We start from the raw sequence: 21004 nt of genomic DNA, 5'->3' as shown, positions 1-21004 counted from the left end.
GGAGAAGGTCCTCTAAGGAGGTGACAAGGAGGTGACAACCAACCCTTGAGGATCTGGGGGGGATAGAGTTTTCCAGGAATAGGAAAGGCAGGTACACAGTCTCCAACTGAGATCAAGGATTCTATTCAGTCGAGGAATAGAGAGAGAAGGGGAGTCGTGTGGGTAGGTGGGTGGAGCAAACAGATGGCCCGGGGTCTCCATCAGTCTGGAAAGCAGTAAGTACCCCTGAAGGCTCCCACTGGCCACTGGCTGCATTCTGCTCCTAGAACACTGAGCCCATTCGCTCCCCCTGCCCTCCCAGCGCCCTGGGCCCACCCCATCTCTGGCATCTCACATACAATGCTGACCTGGCAAATGCCTGCAGAATGGGTGGTCGCTCTGGGGGGGTGGCTGCGCAGAGCTTCCAGAGCATGAAAGGAGCAGATCTGCCCAAGGCACAGGGTGGTGATTCACCCAGGCCCTTCCATAGCACCCACACACCTGCCCCCCAAGAGCCTGCAGTTCAAGGAGAGCTGCTCCAAAAAGGCCTCAGAGGACTTCCACGGGGACAGCTGGGGAGAGACACCTCTTTATGTTTGAGGAACATGACAAGCACACATGGTTAATCTGGCCAGTACAAGTTCATAAACCAGATGGACTAGGACAAACTCTCCCTCACTGCAATGCAGTGTGGGGCTGTGTGAAGGTATTGACAGACACAGACGCTCAGAGAGAAAATGTCTGCCACTTAGAAATTCTCCATACTAATTTGGTAGGGTTTTGTTTTGTTTTGTTTGTTTTATGGCTCTGTTTTGCTTTTGTTTGGTTTTGGTGTAGGAGAACAAACCCAGGTCCTCATGCATGCTAATAAGCATATGATCTTACTCTGATCTACACCCTCAGCCCCTACATACTATTTTTTTAACCTATCATTCAAAATGCTTTTCAAAGTTCATATTTTTTAAAAAATTCAAACGATAATCCAATGTCAATAAGAATAAAAATTACTCATAATAATAGTAACATCTAATATTTACTGAAGGTTTACTGGATGGGAGAAATTTTCTCATATGCTTTTAAAAATATATATATATATATTTATTTATTTATGTGGTGCTGAGGATCGAACCCAGTGCCTCACATGTGCCCAGGCAAGTGCTCCACCACTGAGCAGCCCCACTGAGCAGCCCACCCTCCTCATACGCTTCTTAAATATCATCTTCTTTGAAGCTCACTAATAATCACCCTCATTCTGCTCAGTAGACACTGAGGCCCAGGGAAGTGAGATGTCTAGCAATTGCAACAAAATGCACATGCAAGATTTAAAAACTATATAAATCAATTTATTTACCTCAAAGAACTTACAGTCCAGGTAGGGGAAACAAGACATCACACACACAAAAAAGAAATCATTAGGATGCTCAGGCACTGATGGCAGAGATGTAAAAGGGTACAGCTGCTATGGAAAACAGTCCGGCAGTTCCTCAGATGGTTAAACATAGTTACCACTTGATTCAGCAATTCCTAGTTATAATATCCAAAGGAAATTAAAAGATACATCTACACAAAGATACTTGAAAGTACACAGTAGCTGTATACATAGTGGCAAAAAAAAAAAAATAGGAATAACCCAACTGTCCATCAACTGATGAGTGGATAAATAAATATAGTATATCCATATGAGGGAATACTATTCAGTCATAAAAAGGAATGAAGTACATGTTATAACATGGATAAACCTTTAACACTTGCTAAGCCAAAGAAGTCAGTCACAAAGGATTTCATAGGATATGATTTCATTTATATGAAATATGCAAAATAGGCAAATCCATAGAGCTAGGAAGTGGATTACTAGTAATCTAGGCTGGGGTTGGGAGGATTAGGGGTGACATCCAAGGAATATTCTTTCTTGGAGTAACAAAAATATTCTAAAAATTTACTGTGATAATGATGGACATACCATTGCAAGAATATCCTAAAGCCATTAAGTTGTACACATCAAATGGGTGAATGTCACGGAATGTGAATTATATTGTTTAGGAAAACAATTTCTAAAATTATAAACTTTTAGATGAAAACTTCAAAATCACATAACAGGTTTGGGGCTGTAGCTCAGTGGTAGAGCAGTTGCCTGGCATGAGTGAGGCACTGGGTTGGATCCTCAGCACTGCATAAAAAACAATAAGTAAAGGTATTAAAGCCAATGTTTTTTTTAAAAAAATCACATAAAAAGCAGTTTCACTTAATATGAAACTATTCATCTTAAGACAGGTACCCAGGCTTATCCCTATAAAATATCAGTTATCTAAAACTATAATTTACTATTTGTATCTAAATCATGTTTTGCAAATGTAAGAGAGACCAAAATAGAGACCACAAATTGTCAGCCACAGGGCAAGAACAGAGTACCATCCTGGAACTGCTAAGTGAACACTGCTTAGCCCAGTTATAATCTGAGAAACTTTAGTTTGATTTTTGGATGGTGAAGAGTGGGGAGAAAAGGAGAGGGCCTGATGACTGGACAACGTCGTAAGCTTTAAAACCTACAGAGATGGTTCACAATGGCTTGATTCCGTTGCCCTGGGAAGCACACCCAGAGATTGCGTAAGATTCAAATGTTCAAGGTTATGACATCCAAAAATTGGGCCACTGCCAACATGAGAAGAGTGCATGATGGTAAATGCCTGACTTCCGAGAAAAAAGATCCTAACCTCAGACCCACAAAGATGCTGGGTAGAGTTACAGAAATGACCTCACTCTCTCTTCCAAAGGAGACCCTCATCTTTTATCTTCTTTTCCCTTTTCATAAGGTTGAGAAAAAGGTTAAGAAGCTAGAAAATCACTAAGCAAAGCCTCATGAACCTTGAAACTTTGATTAGTAAAAAGGAAATCTAAAACTGGGTACAATGGAGATGGGAAACAGGAATTCCTCACATCCTTTAGAGGCACCGGTCTGCTCTCTTAGTTCTAAAGGAGAGCTGTTACTGGGGCTGGGGTGTAGCTCAGTAATAGGATGTGTATAGCATGCATGAGGTTCTGGGTTCAATCCCAGTACACACACACACACACACACACACACACACACACACAAAGGAAAACAGCCAGGCCTGGTAGCACACACCTGTAATCCCAGCAGCTTAGGAGGGTGAGGCAGGAGGATCACAAGTTCAAGGCCAGCCTGGCAACTTAACAAGACCCTAAGCAACTTAGCCAATCCCTGTCTCAAAATTTAAAAAGGCTGGGGATTAGTTCAGTAGCAAAGCACTTCTAGGTTCAAACCCCAGTACCAAAAAAATGAGGAAAAAAAAAAAAAAAAGACACTGCCCTTTATATTACCAACAGCAGCTGACAGCATCTGCTGAGGTCCCACCTAACAACCTGTAGGTTTCTTGGCAAACAGCCCACACTCCTTCGAGCAGGCTCTAGGGCTGCAGCAATTCCTTCCTGAGCTGCAGAATCTGGTGTACAGGCATCTTGAGAGTAGCAGGAACCCAAGGTAAGGCAGGTGTCTAAAATTGGTAGATGTCACATCTAATAGCTCCAAATTATCTTGGATGAAGTTTCCCAAGGACCAAAGGGTTAAGGAAAATGCACTTTGAAGATGGAGGAAAAAAATGAAGTGCTTCATGTAATCCCAGAAACCCAGCAGATGAGGAAGCCTGCTGGTTTTTAACAGGGAGTGAAAATGCCTACAGCATCTAATAGGCAGAGGCCAGGATGCTGCTAAACATCCTACAGGCTCATCAGGCCCCAAATATCAATAATGCCACAGCTGAGAGACCCCAATCTAGTTGGAAGGAAACTGAGCCCAAGAGAGATAAGAGACTTGTCCATGACCGTGGTAATGGGAATCGTCTTATTTTCAAGACCAGGATTCTAACCAAACCAACCTATTCTGCTCTAACATTTAAAGTGCTTTAGGTCTATGGATCTGAGCTATTAGAAAATGTTCAGTCCCATGCAGCATGACAAGGCCCACAGTTCAAGCCCCCTCTGGAAACTTCAATACAGCCATTCGATAGGTGTCAATATAACATAAGAGACTCAATGAAGCTTCCAGAAGGCAGGAAGTGTCCCCTACACACACACACACACACACACACACACACACATCCAGTTTAAGGAGAGCTATTTCCTCTTCCAAATCCACAGAACTGGTTACAATAAGATACCAGGAAAAGAAAACATCCTGCTGGGGCTGGGGTTTGGTCCCAGGATCAAGCAGGAAGAAGGTGGAGCTAGAAAAATGCTGAGGATACAAAGAGAAAGGCCTGAGTGGACACTCGTTGAGTGTGCAGGCGGGTGACGTGATAGAGAACCATTCTGCTGCTTATGATTTGATACGGGTTTCTTGATTCTGCAGCACTGTTATTTCCTGTGATCTACCTCCTTGGCCCAGCAAGCCTACCGCCGCCTCATTCTGTCACTGCACATTTCCTCATTTGGGCTCTTGGTTCCTGACTTCTGTTTGAGAGTGCTCAGACTGTCTGCTCTTAGGGGTCATCTTCCAGAGTCAATTCTTCCCCTGAGCCTTTGCAATGCTTTTTTCCCTGTAGAAGTTTTACAAATCTCCCATGTAGATTTTCCTCTGTCTCTTCTGCTTAAAATCACCTAGGCGAGGCAGTTCTTTGACGCCCTTCCCCATGCATCTGTGTGTGTTTGAATATTCTGCCAGAACATAGGCGAAGGCTCTGTGCCCAGATAGTACTTGCTGCCTGCCCGCAGCTGGGGGACAGATAGGTGGCAGAGACTGACAGGGAATTCAGCTCTCTGCTCTGTGTCACTGAGCTAAAGGCCATGGCCCTGTTGAGGGAGTACACTGGGGTCCAGGAGGGTATGACGAGCCCAGTCATAAGCAGCAGCCTCCAGCTCCATTTGATCCCCTGCTTCGGAGTGAGCTGAGGAGCTAGCTAGTATGAAACTCCCGGATCTGGGGTATCCCAGATATTTGTTTTTAACCTCTGTCTCTCTTTGGTCAGGCTTTTGTTTGCTGCCCAGTCATCCCTAGCGGGCTCAGAGACAATTTCCTCTCTCTCCCTCTCTCAGTGGTCTGGGCTGCTGAGCGGCTCATCTGCAGCATTAGGAACTTAGGGTGTGGTGGTCTTCCGCCTTAGGCTGGTGGCCACTCCCCACCTTCCTTCCTGGAATGCATTCTTATAAATGATCAAGTCTTATTTTTAGATTCTGAGTCTGTGGTCTTGTTTTCCACAATAGATGTGTGGTAACTGACTTAGCAAGGTGCTAAACAACTCAGTGAGGCCCTGTCTCCAGATAAAATACAAAATAGGGCTGGGGATGTGGCTCAGTGGTCGAGTGTCCGCGAGTTCAATTCCAGATACACCCCATAAAAACAAAACAAAACAAAAAAACTACTGGGAATTTTTAAAGACCATGAGAACAGAAATGAAAAATGATAGACAGTAAAGTAATGTTGAGGAACTCTATTATAAAACACAGCAAAAATTCAGATAGATAAAAGATCTAAAAATTAGAAGACCAGTCCATGAGGTCCAGCATTTGAGGGATAGGAATTCTATAAAGAGAAAACTAAGGGAGGAAATCATTAGGGAAGTCATTTAAGATGCTTTCCCAGCCAGGCATGGTGGCATTGCCTGTAATCCCAGCAGCTCAGGAGGCTGAGGCAGGAGGATCACAAGTTCAAAGCCAGCCTCAGCAACTTAGCAAGGCCCTAAGCAACATAATGAGACCCTGTCTCAAAATAAAAAATAAACAGGCTGGGGATTTGGCTCAGTGATTAAGCACCCCTGGATTCAATCTCTGGTACAAAAACAAACACAAAAACTTTTCCAGTAGGTAATCCATCCTAAGATTCTTTCTTTTAAGAGAAAGCTAACTGGAAAACACAGAGCCACAGGGTTGCTTGCCTCCTCTGAAAATCCTGAAGCAGCACAACTTCCTCAAGCATGATGAGTCTGCAGGCTGAGTGATTTTAAAATGCTGTGCCTCATGGTAGTCTATTGCTAAAATCCATAACCAACACGCAGTGTGGAAAGAACCTCTTATTCAACTCCCATGTTTTATCTTCCTCAAATCCTTAGCAACTAGCACCAGCAACATGGATATATCCAAGACCAGAGTGCTGCCCGGACCATACCAAAGCTCAAAAGAAACTGAGCAAAGAGGTCAACAAGCCTAGCTTCACTAGGTTACTCCCAACCTACAAATTCTTCCTTCTTGCCTCCTGGGCTGCCAAACTGTAGCAGCTTTGTTCCTACTGTCATTCAAAGAAGTTCATGAGGATCAAATCTGCAGCTGGATTAGAATCAACTAGAAAATCCTAGGTGCATCTAAGCACAGTAAAAGCAGACTTTGTGTCCCACTATTGCAATTCTTCTTGTGGCTTAAACTTGTCCTTGTGAACCTATGCTTGTGTGAAACATGAGAATAATGCTGTCTGTCCCCGGGAGTCACAGAGAAGGAAAAAATTTGCCACAGCTTGTCTTCCTGCTCTGAGAGTCCAGACTGCAGGCTTATAAGATTCCTTCCAAAGCCAAGTTTCCACAATTTGATACCATCTGAACACAGCATAAAACCCAAATCCTCATAGTTCTGCATTATGACCAACTATGACATTTCTGCATTTTCTTCTCCAAATGATCAGGAGCAGTCAAGGCATAGTGGCACATGCCTGTAATCCCAGAGAGTGGCGAGGCTGAGGCAGGAGGATTGCAAGTTTAGACCAGCCTCAGCAATTTAGTGAGGCCCTAAGCAACTTAGCAAGAACTTGTCTCAAAATAAAAATTTTTTAAAAGGGCTAGGGATATGGCTCAGTGGTTAAGCATCCCTGGTTTAACCTTTGGTGCAAAAAAAAATTTTTTTTAAATAAAAATAAAAAGGGCTGGGGATGTAGCTCAGTGGTAAAGCATCCTTGGGTTACTTTAATAAGACACAAGGAAGTGGGCTGGGGAGGTGGCTCAGTTAGTAGAACACTTGCCTGTATACACAAGGCTTTGGGTTCAATCCTAGGAAAGGAAAACTCCTGGAAAGCTCAGTCATCCTGAGCTGAAGACTCTGTAAGACCAAGGTCCCGGAGTCAATCAGAGGGGCTGTGAGTCACAAATCACAGTTAGATCCACCTTCCTGCTCATATTCCCAAGTCTGCTGGCTGCTCCTGCTGGGCCCATCCGGTCAATGTCAGTATCACTCTCTTTTCTCTTCACTCTCCACCCTCCCCTTGACTGACCTACCCACACTTCAGGGTCAGATGACTCCTCTGTCCAGCCCTCTTAGCATTTCCCCACAGACAGTTCAGAGGCCTATAGAAGCTGATCTCCCTCCAGTCCTGTTTCTTTTCCTGCCCTTCATCCCCCAGTGAATGGCATGACCTTCAGATTGGCTGCCTGAGCCAGAAAACTGGGATTCTTCCCCGATACCCACCCCTCCCCTCATCTTTCACATCCAATCACTATGACCTTCCAACACCCTAAGACTCCTTCCAGCCTACCTCCTTCTCCCTGTCCTGTGTGCTGGTGCTCAGTCCCTGACACAGGTCAGCATCCTGGCCACCATTAACCCAGCCTGGACCCCCCACAACTGCCTAGCTCACTGCCTCCTGTCCAATCTCCACACAACAACCAAGGAGCTTGTTAAACTGAACTCTAACCCCGTCTCTCCCTGACTTCATACCCTCAGTGGATCCCCTGGCTCCTGACCAAAGATGAAAGATCCTAGGGCTAGTGGCCTATAATCTCAGTAGCTCAGGACGCTGAGGCAGGAAGATCACAAGTTCAAAGCCAGCCTCAGCAACTTAGTGAGTCCCTAAGCAACTTAACAAGACCCTGTCTCTAAATAAAATATTTTTAAAATGACCGAGCCAGATGCGGCTCAGTTTAAATGCTCCTGGGTTCTATCCCTTGTACCAAAAAAAGAAAAAAGGAAAAAAGCAGCTTTCCAGTTTCTCTCTGCCAGCTCCCTTCTCAACCCCAGCCAGAAGGAACTTCGCACCCTCTAGGCCTCCCTAACTTCCTAGAGACCCCAACATCACCTGTAGTGCCCTATCAAGGCAAGGCAGCCAGGACAGGTTCCCACCATGTTACCCCTGCCCATCTGGACCAGGTCTGCTGACCTACCATAAAACCTACACTGTGGTTGAATGAAAGAAAGCCCCTGTTCCAGGGTCCCTCCAAGGCCTGCTGGTGTGGAAACTAGCCATGCTCCATGGTACTAAAGTTCTCCGAATCTGTACCTTAGCAGCTAGGCTCCAAGGGTTTTTAAAAATTCTTTTTTATTTCTTTAAAAATTTTCTCCATCTTTCTCTACATTTTTTTCTTCCCAAGAATAAAAGAGCTTTTTCTAGTATGTTTGGCAAATACTTAATATCTCATTTACTTACTACAAGGTCAGCTCTTAAATCAAATTCATTAGTTGTTATTTAAAGCCAAATATCAGTGGCATTCAAGAAACAGAAAAGAGTGATTTGAGCAATTTAAGCTGTAGGTAGTTACTCTACCCACAGAGCCCAGGGGTGTACATCAGGGTGAGGCAGACCAGTGTCTATCTTAGCACACTGCTTCGTGCTAAGCTTACAAACAACAAAAAAAGATTCACCAGAGTGGGGGCAGTCGGCGGCTGTCTAATGATTAGACACACTCCTTTCAAAAGTGCAAGTGATCCCTTTTCTTGACTCTTCTATGATTTATTTAATACCCTGAGCAGAGAAGCTGATCTCTGTAACTACATCTGTACAATAATAACCCCTTATGTTGGCTCCTTATTGTTTTCCAAGCAATGTTTTGAATATGACTTAAAATAATTCTGTGATACTTGGACTAGAATTTCCAATTTAAAAAGAGGTGGATAACAAGACCAGGTCACCCAGCCTCCAAAAGTAAGAACCAACTGTCCCTGGGTGTTCTGACTTCAAATCCAAAACTTTTCCCACTGTCCAATAATGTTCCCCACTTATTTAAGGATCATTTTCCCCCTAATTAAAAAAAAAAAAAAGGCACAGAAAGAAAGTAAAACTCACATTTGCTGAAATGAAAGTGGAATCTTGGACACTTCCCCTTAAGGTTACCAATGCCCTGCACAGGAGGCGATGAAGGGGAGGTCCAAGGGGGGGATTCCCCAAGCACTTCCAGAGCAAGCACAGGACTACAGTGCAAAATTTATGGCTGCTGAGTTACAAGAAAGGACTACAAAATTTAGAACCACCACCGAATAAAAGTTACTTCAATAGCTGCCAAACACCTTTTGTCTCAAGCGCTGTGTGCCCAGAAAGTGTTGGGAAAACTTTCAGTGTACACTCCAGCTCTTGCTGGACCAGGGGCATGTGCATGCACTGTCACATCTGATGTGACACGGGGATGATACTTGAGCCCTAACCCACCTCTGGGGGAAATTCTGTTCCAATTTAGACTACTAGTCATCCTACTGCAAGAGTGACATCCAGCTGGGTACAGTGGTGCACACCTGTAATCCCAGCAGCATGGGAAGCTAAGGCAGGAAGAGCACAAGTTTGAGGCTAGCCTCAGCCACTTAGTGAGGCTCTAAAGAACTTAGTAAGACCTTATCTCAACATAAAGAATAAAAAGGGTTGGAGATGTGGCTCAGTGGTAAAGCACTCCCAGGTTCAAACCCCAGTAGGGGTGGGTGGAAGATGTGAAGAAGATTTGAGAAAGAAAGTGTATTCAGTTGTTCATTCCAAATACTTACTGAGTGCCTACTATGTACCAGTGGTGGTCTAGTACAGTAAACACCTGAACAGAACAGCGACCAAAACTAAGGTTGTGACCTCATGGAGCTTACATTAGCTGGTGGACAAGAAAATAAACAAATAAAGCAGTACCTATAAAATATTAGATAATGACAAGTGACAATTCAGCATAGTAAAGAAGTTAGGAAATTCTAGGAGAAAGTTTCCATTTCCTATGATAAAGGTGTCATTTTAAATCAATGAGCAAAGGAAGAAAAGCCACCATATGATATTTAGATAACTGGCTGATTTTAGTGGGAAAAATAAGTTTATTTCTATACTTCTCACAGAATAAATTCCACAGGAATCAAACAAAATGATAAAGGTAACAAGATAACATTGACACTTCTTATATTCCTGGGTGAGAGCTTTCCAAACATCATTAGAAAACATTAAGGGAAAGGCTGACAGACACAACTACTTCTACTCAGTAAAAACAACAAAAACCAAATTTAAAGACAAACTTGAAAAATATATGCAACGCATACCAATAGGCCACTGGCGTGGTGGTGCACGCCAGCAATCCCTGTGTCTGGGGAAGTTGAAACAGGAGATCACAAGTTGGAGGCCAGCCTAGGCAACTTAGCAAGACCCTGTCTCAAAATTAAAAATAGAAAGGGCTAGACATGTGGCTCAGGGATGAGAGCACCCCTGAGATCAATCCCCAGTATCTCTAAAAAAATTAAAATAATCTACCTAAAACTAAGACCCACCTTCCTACCTATCTACCTGTTAAGGTCTTTGAATCCATTTTTTAAAAACACCAAATAGAGGGGCTGGGGTTGTGGCTCAGTGTAGAGCGCTTGCCTACCATGTGTGAGGCACTGGTTCGATTCTCAGCACCACATATAAATAAATAAAGGTCCATCAACAACTAATAAAATATAAAAAAAACCCAAACCCACCAAATAGAAAAATAGACGAAGGACATGTTAGTTATCTATTGCTATATAACAAATTCTCCCAAGACCAAAGATTCTGAGGGCCAGGAGTCCTAAGCAGCGTGACTGGGTGATCCTGCTCAGGGTCTCAAGTGAGGTCACCGCTGTCCAGTTATCCACCAGTTGCAGGTATCTCAAGAGGGCTGAAGAATCCATTTCCAGGCTCACTCCTATTGTTGGAGCCTGTTGTCTTGCTGACCTCAATTCCTTGCCACATGAACTGCCACAGGCTGCTCACAGGAGGCACCCACTCCTCAGAGCAAGCAAAGTGGCAAAGATGCGCAAGAATGGCTGTGTCTTTACAGCCTGGTTTAGAAGTGACATATCATCACTTCGTGGGAAGGGATTACACAGGTGTGTAAGTACCAGAGGCCATTCTGGGAGCTGCCACCCCAGAACAGGAACAAGAGCTCCTACACCAGGGCTGGGAGGAAGCAAGAAAGGCAGAGGGAAACAGCAGTGGACATTAGGGGACATTAGTCACTGTCCACACCTCTATAATGCTCGATTGTACGACTTTTAATTTACAATGAGCTCTACTTTTATAACTTTGAGAAACAAGTTTTTAAAAAATATGTATTAAGAAAAAAAACAGGGCTGGGGTTGTGGCTCAGTGGTACAGAGCTCACCTAGCATGCACAAGGCACTGGGTTCGATTCTCAGCACCACATAAATGTAAAATAAGGATACTGTATACACCTAAAAGTTAATATTAACAAAAAAGGGAAAAAAAAAAACAGCTGGGAGAGGTGGCTCATGCCTGTAATCCCAGCAATTTGGGAGACTGAGGCAAGAGGATTGCAAGTTCAAGGCTAGTCTGGGCACTTTAAAAAAAAACCCTGACTCAGAATAAAAAATAAAAAGGCCTGGGTATGTAGCTTAATGATAGAGCAGCCCTGGATTCAATCTCCAGGATAGAAAGATAAGGAAAGCAAGCAAGAGCACAAACATAGGCTGCACCTCTGGCTCCTGCCGGGGCACACCAGGAGCTCCGCAGCAGGCACCGTTCCCTTAAGACATCATTCCTAATGCTTAGGTCCTAAGTGGACCTAATTATCCCTACTTTATCAATGAAGAAACTGAGGCGCAGAGATTAAGTCACTTAGAATACGTTATTAGTGGTAAGGCTACAATTCAAACCCAGGGTTCCCTGGCTCCAAAAGGCTGAGCTCTTTGCTAGGCCCCTGGATTCCCTCTGCAAACACTGGAGGGAGGAAGGCACCAATGCCCAGAGCACAAGGAGACATTCAAAACAAGTGGCTCCTGAGCTAAAGAACTGCTGCCAACCAAATTAACAGAACTGTTCCTGTGCAGTTAGGTTCTCCCCTCCTGTTCATCCACCCTTCCCACTTTCCACTTCACTTCCAAGCCAATTCAGGCCCTCTACAAGGTGGTGTCAATATTAGCTGAGCTAAAGATTATGATCAATTGGTCTGAACTTCAAATCTGAATCTACAAACTACTGGTTTGCTTAAAATGAAACTGTAACAATAAAATTAAATCTGCCAATCACAGGTGCCCAGGGCAGTGCATTTAATGCTCACAACAATCCCATGATAAATGATCATCAGCCTTATTTTACATTGAGGAGAGGAGACAGAGGTCCAAAGAGTTCAGGGTGATTCCTCAAGGTTACACTCAATTGTTACAATGATTTTAATAATTAATATTTACAATAGTGTTCAACATATGCCAAACATTGCATAAGAGCTGTGGATATGTTAGCTGGTTTAATGTTTATAATAACACAGGGAGAAAGGACCCATTTTAAATAAACACCTACTGGCAGGAGCAAATCGGGAGGTGGAGGCAGGACGATGCAAGTTCAAAGCCAGCCTCAGCAACTTAGCAAGACCCTGTCTCTAAATAAAATATAAAAAAGGCTGGAGAGGGCTAGGGTTATGGCTCAGTAGTAGAGCGCTTGCCCAGCATGTATAAGGCACTGGGTTCAATCCTCAGCACCACATAAAAATAAATAAGAAAGGAAAGAAAAGAAAGAAAGAAAGGTGTTGAAGGTGGAGGGAGTGGTGGAGATGTGGCTCAGTGGTTAAATGCCCCTGGGTTCAATCCTTGATATCAAATTAAAAAAAAACAAAAACAAAAACCCTACTGTGTATACTAAAAATTTATATACATTGTCTTTAATGTTCACAAGAGTCTTGCAAACTAAACACAATTATCTTAATTTTACAAATGAGTGACTTCAGTTAACTTGCCCAAAATGATACAAATAAGTGATATCTTTCTGATTCCAAAGTCCATGTTATCACACACGAAACAAGGTAAATTTTTAAAAAGAAACTCAGGAATATAATACTATTCACTTATCTTAGAAAACTATCCTAGGTGTGGTTTTGGAGGGGAAAAATAATAATTTTCCTAGGAACTATAGGAAGGTAGAATAGGTACAGGCAAAGGTGATATTTAAAATTCTTAATGAGGGCTAGGGATGTAGCTGTGGGTTCAACCCTCAGCATCACAAAAGAATTAGATAAAGAAGAAATAAAGTAAAAATAGATGTAACATTCTTTTAATCCATGATGGCCTATTTCTCAATTATTTATGCTTCTTTTACCTCTTTTATCAGGGTTTTTAGTTTTCAACATACAGGTCTGAAACATATTATTAGATTTATATCTAAGGATGTTCATTTGTTTGTTTTGGTTCTATTGCAGATGATACTCCCCCCCACCCCACCCCACCCCCGTTGCTGGGGATCAAACCCAAGGCCTTGCACATGCTAAGCAAGTGCTCTACCACTGGGCTATATCTCAACTCTGTAAATGGTACTATTTTAAATATCACCTTCTAATTATTCATTGTTAATATATAAGAATACAGTTAAGGGCTGGGACTGTAGCTCAGTGGCAGAGCACTTGCACGTTTGAGGCGCTGGGTTTGATCCTTAGTACCACATAAGAAAATAAACAAATAAAAAATAAAGGCATGCTGTCTGTCTACAACTATAAAAAAATTTAATAAAGAATACAGCTTAGGGCTAGGGTTGTGGCTTAGTGGTAGAGTGCTCACCTAGCATGCATTAGGCACTGGGTTCGATCCTCAGCACTACATAAATATAAAATAAAGATATTGTGCCCACCTAAAACTAGAAAATAAATATTAAAAAAATAGAATACAGTTTATTCAGCAGGCACGGTGGTACAGCCTGCAATCCCAGCGGCTCTGGAGGCTAAGACAGGAGGACCTTGAGTTCAAAGCCAGCCTCAGCAAAAAGCAAGGCACTAAGCAACTCAGTGAGACCCTGCCTCTAAATAAAATACAAAAAGTAGGGCTGGGGATGTGGCTTAGTGGTTGAGTGCCCCTGAGTTCAATCCCTGGTACAAAAAAAAAAAAATACAGTTCATTCATATAAATTGAACTTGTAAACTGAGATTTGAACAAACTGTGAAATTCTCTTTATCATAGAGTTGTTCCCTTATTTATGAAGCTAAGAATTATGGTATTTACACTGCAATACAGCAAAGAAACTAAAATATTAAAAATAAGCCGTGTATAGTCGTAAACACCTATAATCCCAGTGATTCAGAAGCCTAAGGCAGGAGGATCACAAGTTCAAGCGAGCCTCAGCAACTTAGCAATCGAGGCCCTAAGCAACTTAGTGAGACCCTGTCTCAAAATTTTAAAAAAGGGAGTGTGGTGAGGATGTGGCTCAATACTAAAGTGTCCCTAGGTTTAATCCCTAGTACCTATAAAATAAAATATTAAAATTCCAGAAGGATTTTTAATAGATATCAACAAGCTGATTCTTTTTTTTTTTTTTAATAATTTTTAGTTGTTGACGGACCTTTATTTTGTTTATTTGTATGTGGTGCTATGAATTGAACTCAGTGCCTCACACATGCTAGGCAAGTGCTCTTCCACTGAGCTACCACCCCAGCCCACAAGCTGATTCTTAAATTAATATAGATAAGCAAATGAACCAAAATAATTATGAAAAGAATAATGTTGAGGAATCACAATATTTAATTTCTATTTAGGTTTAATATTAAACCTAAATAATTAAGACAGATTGGATGTGAGTGAAGGCATATGTACAAATCAATGAATCAGTACAGAGTCCAGAAATAGACCTACTGACATATGGTCAGCTGATATGAAGGCAACTCAATGTAGCTGGATATGGGTGACAAGTTCAAGGCCAGCCTCAGCAAATTACTGAACCCCTAAGCAATTTAATAAGACCTATGTCTTAAAAATAAAAAGGGCTGGGAACTTATCTCAGTGGTAAAGCATCCCTGAGTTCAATCTCCCATACCAAAAAAAAAAAAAAAAAAAAGACAACTCATATAATAAAAAATAGTCTTTATTATAAATGGTGTTAGAACAACTAGACACTCTAACACAAAGGAAAAGAATCCTTGATCATATCTCACATAATATGCAAAAATTAGCTCAAAATGAGTCAAAAACTAAATGCGTAACCTAAAAACATATAACTTCTAGAAGAAATGGGAAAATTTTTGTGAATTTGGGTTAGAGAGTTTTTTCAGATAGGATATCAAAAACAAAGATAAAAAAGGTGATAAACTGTACTTCACCAAAATTAAGAACTTCTGCTTTGAAAAAAATATTGAGAATGAAAAGACAAGCTACAGACTGTATGAAATATTTTAAAATTCCATTTCTGATAAATATTTGAAGCCTTCTCAAAGTTCGGTAACAAGGCCAGGTAAAGAAAGACATTTCTCAAATCCCAGCAACTTAGGAGACTGAGGCAGGAGGGGTGCAAGTTCAAGGACAATCTCTGCAACCTAGAAAGACCCTGTCTCAAAAAATAAAAAAGGCTGAGATATAGCCCAGTAGTAGAGTGCTCCTGGGTTCAATCCCCAGTACCAAAAAAATATATAAAAACTGGCATTTTTATATAAAGTTAAACATAACTTATCATATGACCCATTAATCCCAGGAATTTTTATAGCAATATGATATGTTCACATAAAAGTCTGTGTCTGAATGTTTTATGCTTTATTCCTAACTGCCCATAACTGGAAATAACTCAGATGTCCTTCAGCTAGAGGATGGATAAGCAAACTGCAGTGACCCTACCACAGGACAGTAGTCAGCAACAAAAACAGATGGCAGAGATGCAGACGTGAATGCATCCCAAATGCAGCGTGCTAAGCAAAAGGAGTCATCTTTTAAAAGCTACATACCATATGATTCCACTGACCCGGCTTCTGGAAAAAGCAAAAATATAGAGACAGAAGCAGTTCAATGGTTGCCAGGGGCTGGCAGGAAAGACTGACAGTAAACAGATACCAGGAGGGAATCTGGAGGGGGTGGGGTGCTGTTCTTTATTCTGATTTTGGTGGTGGCCACAAGATTGGGTGTGACAGCTGAAATTTGAAAAAACTATTCACTTAAAAGGATGAATTTTGCCAGATGTGATGATGAAAGCCTGTCATTCTAGCAGAAGGATTGCAAGTTTGAAGTTAGCATCAGCAACTTGGGGAGACCCTGAATCAAAATAAAAAATAAAAAGAACTGGAGATGTAAAATACCCCTGGGTTTAGTCCCCAGTATCACACACACAAAAAAAAGTACATGTGAAGAAATTGGTAACAGGTAGGAAATAACAAGAAATATAGTACATATGAGAATGCTTGAGTCTTTGTAACACAAAACTTCAGCGGATAGGTGAGAACTCTAGACTACAACATGGATTTACATGAAATATCATATATTAACATACATAGATGCCACCAAAAAAGTGGAATTCTCCTTTTTCTTACAATCTCTTTGCAAAGCAGAGGGAAAAAACTTTATGGAGGGAAAAAAAACTAGAATAAAAAAGTAAAAAATTGAGTAGAATCAGGCTACGGATATAGCACAGTGGTAAAGTACTTGCCTAACATGCATTAGGCCCTGGGCTCAATCCCTAGCACAGCATATCTCTCTCTCTCTCTCTCTCATAATCTAGATGGGCAAGACCATAAGTATACCATAGTGAGCACACCTAAGTGTGTTGGGAGTTAGGTGCAGTGGTGTGCAAGCCTGTAATCCAGCTACCCAGAAGGTGGAGGCAGGAAGATCATAAGTTCAAGGCCAACATCAGCCACTTAGTGAGACCCTGTCTCAAAATAAAGTAAAAAGGGCTGGGAATATAGCTCAATTGAGAGGGTCCCAGAGATCAATCTCCAGTACAAACAACAAGAACAACAAGAAACTGTGTTAGGAAAGTAACAGGAAAAACTTCCCAGAACAACATAAGAGTGGTCCCATGTTTTACTTGGCTTTATAACCCCATGGTTCTTTTTTTTTTTTTTTAAGTTGTAGATGGACAGAATGCCTCCATTTTATTTGTTTATTTTTATGTGGTGCTAAGGATTGAACCCAGTGCCTTATACACGCGAGGTAAGTGCTCTGCCACTGAGCTAGCCCAGGCGCCTCCACGGCTCTTTGTAAGCTCTGAATAAATGTCTGTTGAATGAATAACTAAAGTAAAGGCAACCTATCTCCTCAGCTATCACTGAGCTATAACCCCAACCATTTTTATTTTGAGACAAGGTCTAAGTTGCTTAGGGCCTCACCAAGTTACTGAGGTTAGTAACTTGTGATTCTCCTGCCTCAGCCTCCTCAGTAGTTGGAATTACCACCGCACCTGGCATCTCCTCCACTTTTTTTTTTTTTTTTTTTTTTGTAGCTGTAGTTACTGGCTACTCAATAAAGCTCAACCCAGAAGGGACAACAGGGAACTAGAAAAGTGGCTCAGTTATACAGCATGAGCCTACTGTGCACCCAGCCCTGAGTTCAATTGCCAGCATTGCAAAAAATATATTTATTTTGCTTTCCTTCATATTCTAAGTAACATTCATTCAACAAATATTAACTCCCCAGTATGCTGCTGTTCTTGGCACCCAAACACATAAAATAAAGACCCTGCTCTGGCAGAAGTAACATTCAAGTGTATGAAACAATCACCCTCTCTGCCACTGTTCCCCATCACCAAAAAAAAAAAAAAGAACAAGATCATTTCAATTGCTATGAAAATAAATAAACATTTTAATTTATCATGGAAAAAATGTCATAAATAGGGTTAGAGAGGTAGTCCAAAGGTAGGGTGCTTGCTTAGCAAGCACAAGGCTCTGGGTTCAAACCCCAAATAGCAAAAAAGAAAAGAAAAAGATAAATAGTGATTAAGGATGTTAGTTTAGATTGGGAAGACCAGGGTGTGGAGGTGACATCTAAACTGGCACACAGAGGTTAGAAAACACCTTTATTTTACTTTATTTTTTTAGAGAAAAAGGCAAAGCTAAAAAACCCATCTTCAAATTAGGAGACAGAATTAACCTGTATCAGTGACAAAAGATTGCAATAACATATTTTTCTAGAATATATGCCTAACTCAATCATTACAGCAATAGAATCCCACATTCACCGCTTTAGGTAAAACGGGTTTCCTTTCATTTTTTACACTGTGATTTTGCTTTATTTCAGTAATAAATTTTAGGCATATTGCATATTGATTCATTTTGCTTTTATTTACCTTTATGCTTGCTTCTACAGAAAACAAGGGAGGGGAACTAGGGAGCCACCTGGAAAAACAAGGGTCCTAACAAAAGGATGCACAAACTTGATTTCTACAACAGTTAGGAATTTTATCTTCTAAGTGAAGTATTCAAATAACATTTGAAACAATGTAGCATGTAATATTCCAGTCATCCCTACTTTTTAACGCTTTAAAAGGATATTGGAAGGAAATGGTATGTATAGAATAATAAAGTTTTTTTTTTTTTAACTAAGGTTGCAAAGAAATGGACACCAGGTTTTAAAAAATTAATTAACACTGACTTTAGTAAGTCATTAACTGCTGCAAATCTCCATTTCTTTCCCTTGGGTAAAATAAGGATGTTGATATAAGGGGATCCCTGTGGATTCTTCCAGTCTTAAACACTGATTCTCCTCAGAAAACAGCCTGGATAATTCGGGTGTTACTGTAAGCATCTTTTAACAAATGTTCATTTGGAGTTCAGTTTTTATAACAATATTCTTCTGATATAATAGGTCAGGTAAGGTCATTCAACAAGACTCCTCAATAGGAATATTTCCCATATTCTGATGAAAAGAATAAGGAAAGGGAAAAACAATTATGAAGCTCCAAAAGAACAACAGCGAAAGCACTGGAGAGCAGACACGGAGCAAGACTGCGAGCGCCGTAATAGGAGAGAATCACTGGAAAGGAAACTGTAAATTTCCACCATTTTTATTTTTTTCCTTTTTTATCCTCTCCTACAGAGAAAAGCCCAGTTTTAATTTTCCCTTAACTCAAGAGTAAGCAAAAGCTACAGCAGTCCTCACACGTTTTTTTGTCATAAAGAAACGCCAAAATATGGAAGAGGCGCTATTTTTCTACACATAATCACTGATCTTATTTAGCACAGAGAACGCCGTTTTCCAAATATTCCCCATCAGCCCTCACTCCGCTGCAGCCGACGCTCACCACCACCCATTTTTTTAAATCCATTCATGCTGGGCCTTTCATCCAAACCCATAAACAACCATTTCCTCCCTGCAGCAATGTCTGAGCTGCCTAAGACGGTCAGCCGAGCCAGGCTGAGTCCTGCAAAGAGGGAGACTGCAGACTGCGGCGCTGGGTAGGGCCATCCTCCCGCGGTCCACAGAAGCCCTCCTCTCTTCCGAGTGATGGAAGAGGGTTCGCGACCCAGGCAAGACCCCGCCCTTGGAAGCCAAGCCCGGAGATGGGGAGGAGGAGTGAGGCGGCTCAGCCCAGCAGAGCAGAGCCTTTGGAAAACAGGCGTCTCCTCCCCAGCTGGCAGGAGTGGCCGGGCCGCGCGCGCCGAGCCGCTCCCAGGTGGGTCTCCGCAGCCGGGGACCGCGGCTCGGCTCCCGGGAGGGGGAGGGAGGAGAGGAGGACACAGGCCGGGATTTCTCTCGTCACGATTCTCGAGGGAGGGTGGGAAAGAGAGAGGGACGGGAGACAGAAAAAGCAGCGGAATCGGGGAGCTCGAGGAATAAAGGCAAGGAAGGGGAGAGGGGGAATGGGGGACAGGCAATGAGAGTGACGAAGAATCGGGGTGCCGGGGTGATGCTGCAGAGGAGGGCAATGGGCTGGAGGGGATAAAGGCGGAGTGAAGGGGCAGGGATGGGTCCGGGGGTGAAGCGGGAATGGAGGATGGGACGAGGGGGGAAGAGAGATGGAGAAATGGGGGCGAGGGGATAGAGGTAAAAAGGACAGCGGGATGTTGATGAAGGAGAGGTGTGGGTGAAGGGGAAAGAAGTGGGGGAGAGGAGAGGTGAGGGATGGAGTGAGTGGCGCAGGTGAAGGGGGATGGCGATAAAGGAGAAGGAGCTGGGGTGCAGAGGGGAGCGGCAGGAACAGGGACCACAAGCGGGAAGGGGAGAGCGGGGCCGGGCCGCAGGAGGCCGGGAAGGACTTCCCTCCCGGGAGGGCGGCACCAAAATAACGGGACCCTGCGGGCCTGGAGCCCCCAGAGGGGTGGGCCAGCGTCCAGGCGCGAAGGCCAGGGCGCTGCGGTCAGGTACCGCGGGGCTCCTCCAGGCAGCCGCAACCCCCGCCTGCGGGAAGGACCCCGACTCCACTTACTCTCTCCGACCACAGCTTTGAGACCAATGGGGGCCATGGCGCTGCGCGATTCTCTGGGCTTCAAGCCTCCTTACGCGACGCCCGCAGACACCGCGGTCTCCTAGAACGGCGCGCTCGGAAGGCTGCAGCCCGCCGCCCCGCTGCCGCGCTCGGGACCGACTGACGCGCGGACTCGGCGCGGGGGCGCGGCGCGAGCCAGAGCGAGGCTGCCGAGCCTCCGGAGCGCGCGGGGGGCGGGGCCAATTAGGGCGGGGCCTTGCGCCAGCCGATAGCGTCACCCGCGCGCCTCCGCCAATCGCACTGCGACCCGGGCGCTTGGCCCCGCCCTCCGGGATGCGGCTGGGCGAGAGGCAGCCCCTGGCTGGTGCGGGAGGCGCGACCTCCCCCCTCACCTCACGTGCCGCGCGCGTCGAGTGCCGGGTCCTAAAGTCTCCTCTACAACCTCTGGGCTCGAAATCTGGACACAGGTATATTTTAAAAATCCCGTTATGGTTCTGTCTTTACTCCTTTTGAGAGTCATCGTTTTCCCCCTGCCCACAGAAGGAATTCGGAGATAAGACCTATTATTATAGTACGCTGTCCAGACACGACATAACCTTGGGTACGTGGGTGCCCTCTCTCTCCCTCTCTTTCCTAAACTAAGGGGGAAAAAAGTGTGGAGTCTTTGTTGACATGTGCCAGCTGGATAAAGAAAATAATACTAAGAAAAATAATAAATAAAAAATTATTTTTTTTATTATTTTATAACATTATTATTATTATTATTGGTACTGAAAATTGAAT

At 43.2% G+C, this 21004-nt stretch overlaps 1 protein-coding gene across 1 annotated transcript in view; it reads right to left on the bottom strand.

Moving 5' to 3' along the window:
* The window catches only part of Stxbp1 (syntaxin binding protein 1), a 65670-nt gene extending 45273 nt beyond the window's left edge, over positions 1-20397 (bottom strand). The window contains exon 1 of the mRNA XM_027943942.3: positions 20222-20397. Within this exon, the coding sequence (XP_027799743.1) occupies positions 20222-20258 (37 nt within the window). The 5' untranslated portion in view covers positions 20259-20397. The remainder of the gene's footprint in view (positions 1-20221) is intronic.
* Positions 20398-21004: the final 607 nt, after the last annotated feature.

The sequence above is a fragment of the Marmota flaviventris genome, chromosome 13 (genome assembly GCF_047511675.1).
Source record: "Marmota flaviventris isolate mMarFla1 chromosome 13, mMarFla1.hap1, whole genome shotgun sequence".
NCBI lineage: Eukaryota > Metazoa > Chordata > Mammalia > Rodentia > Sciuridae > Marmota > Marmota flaviventris.
Note: the sequence above shows the minus strand (reverse complement) of the source record. Positions and strands in the feature narration are given on the sequence as shown.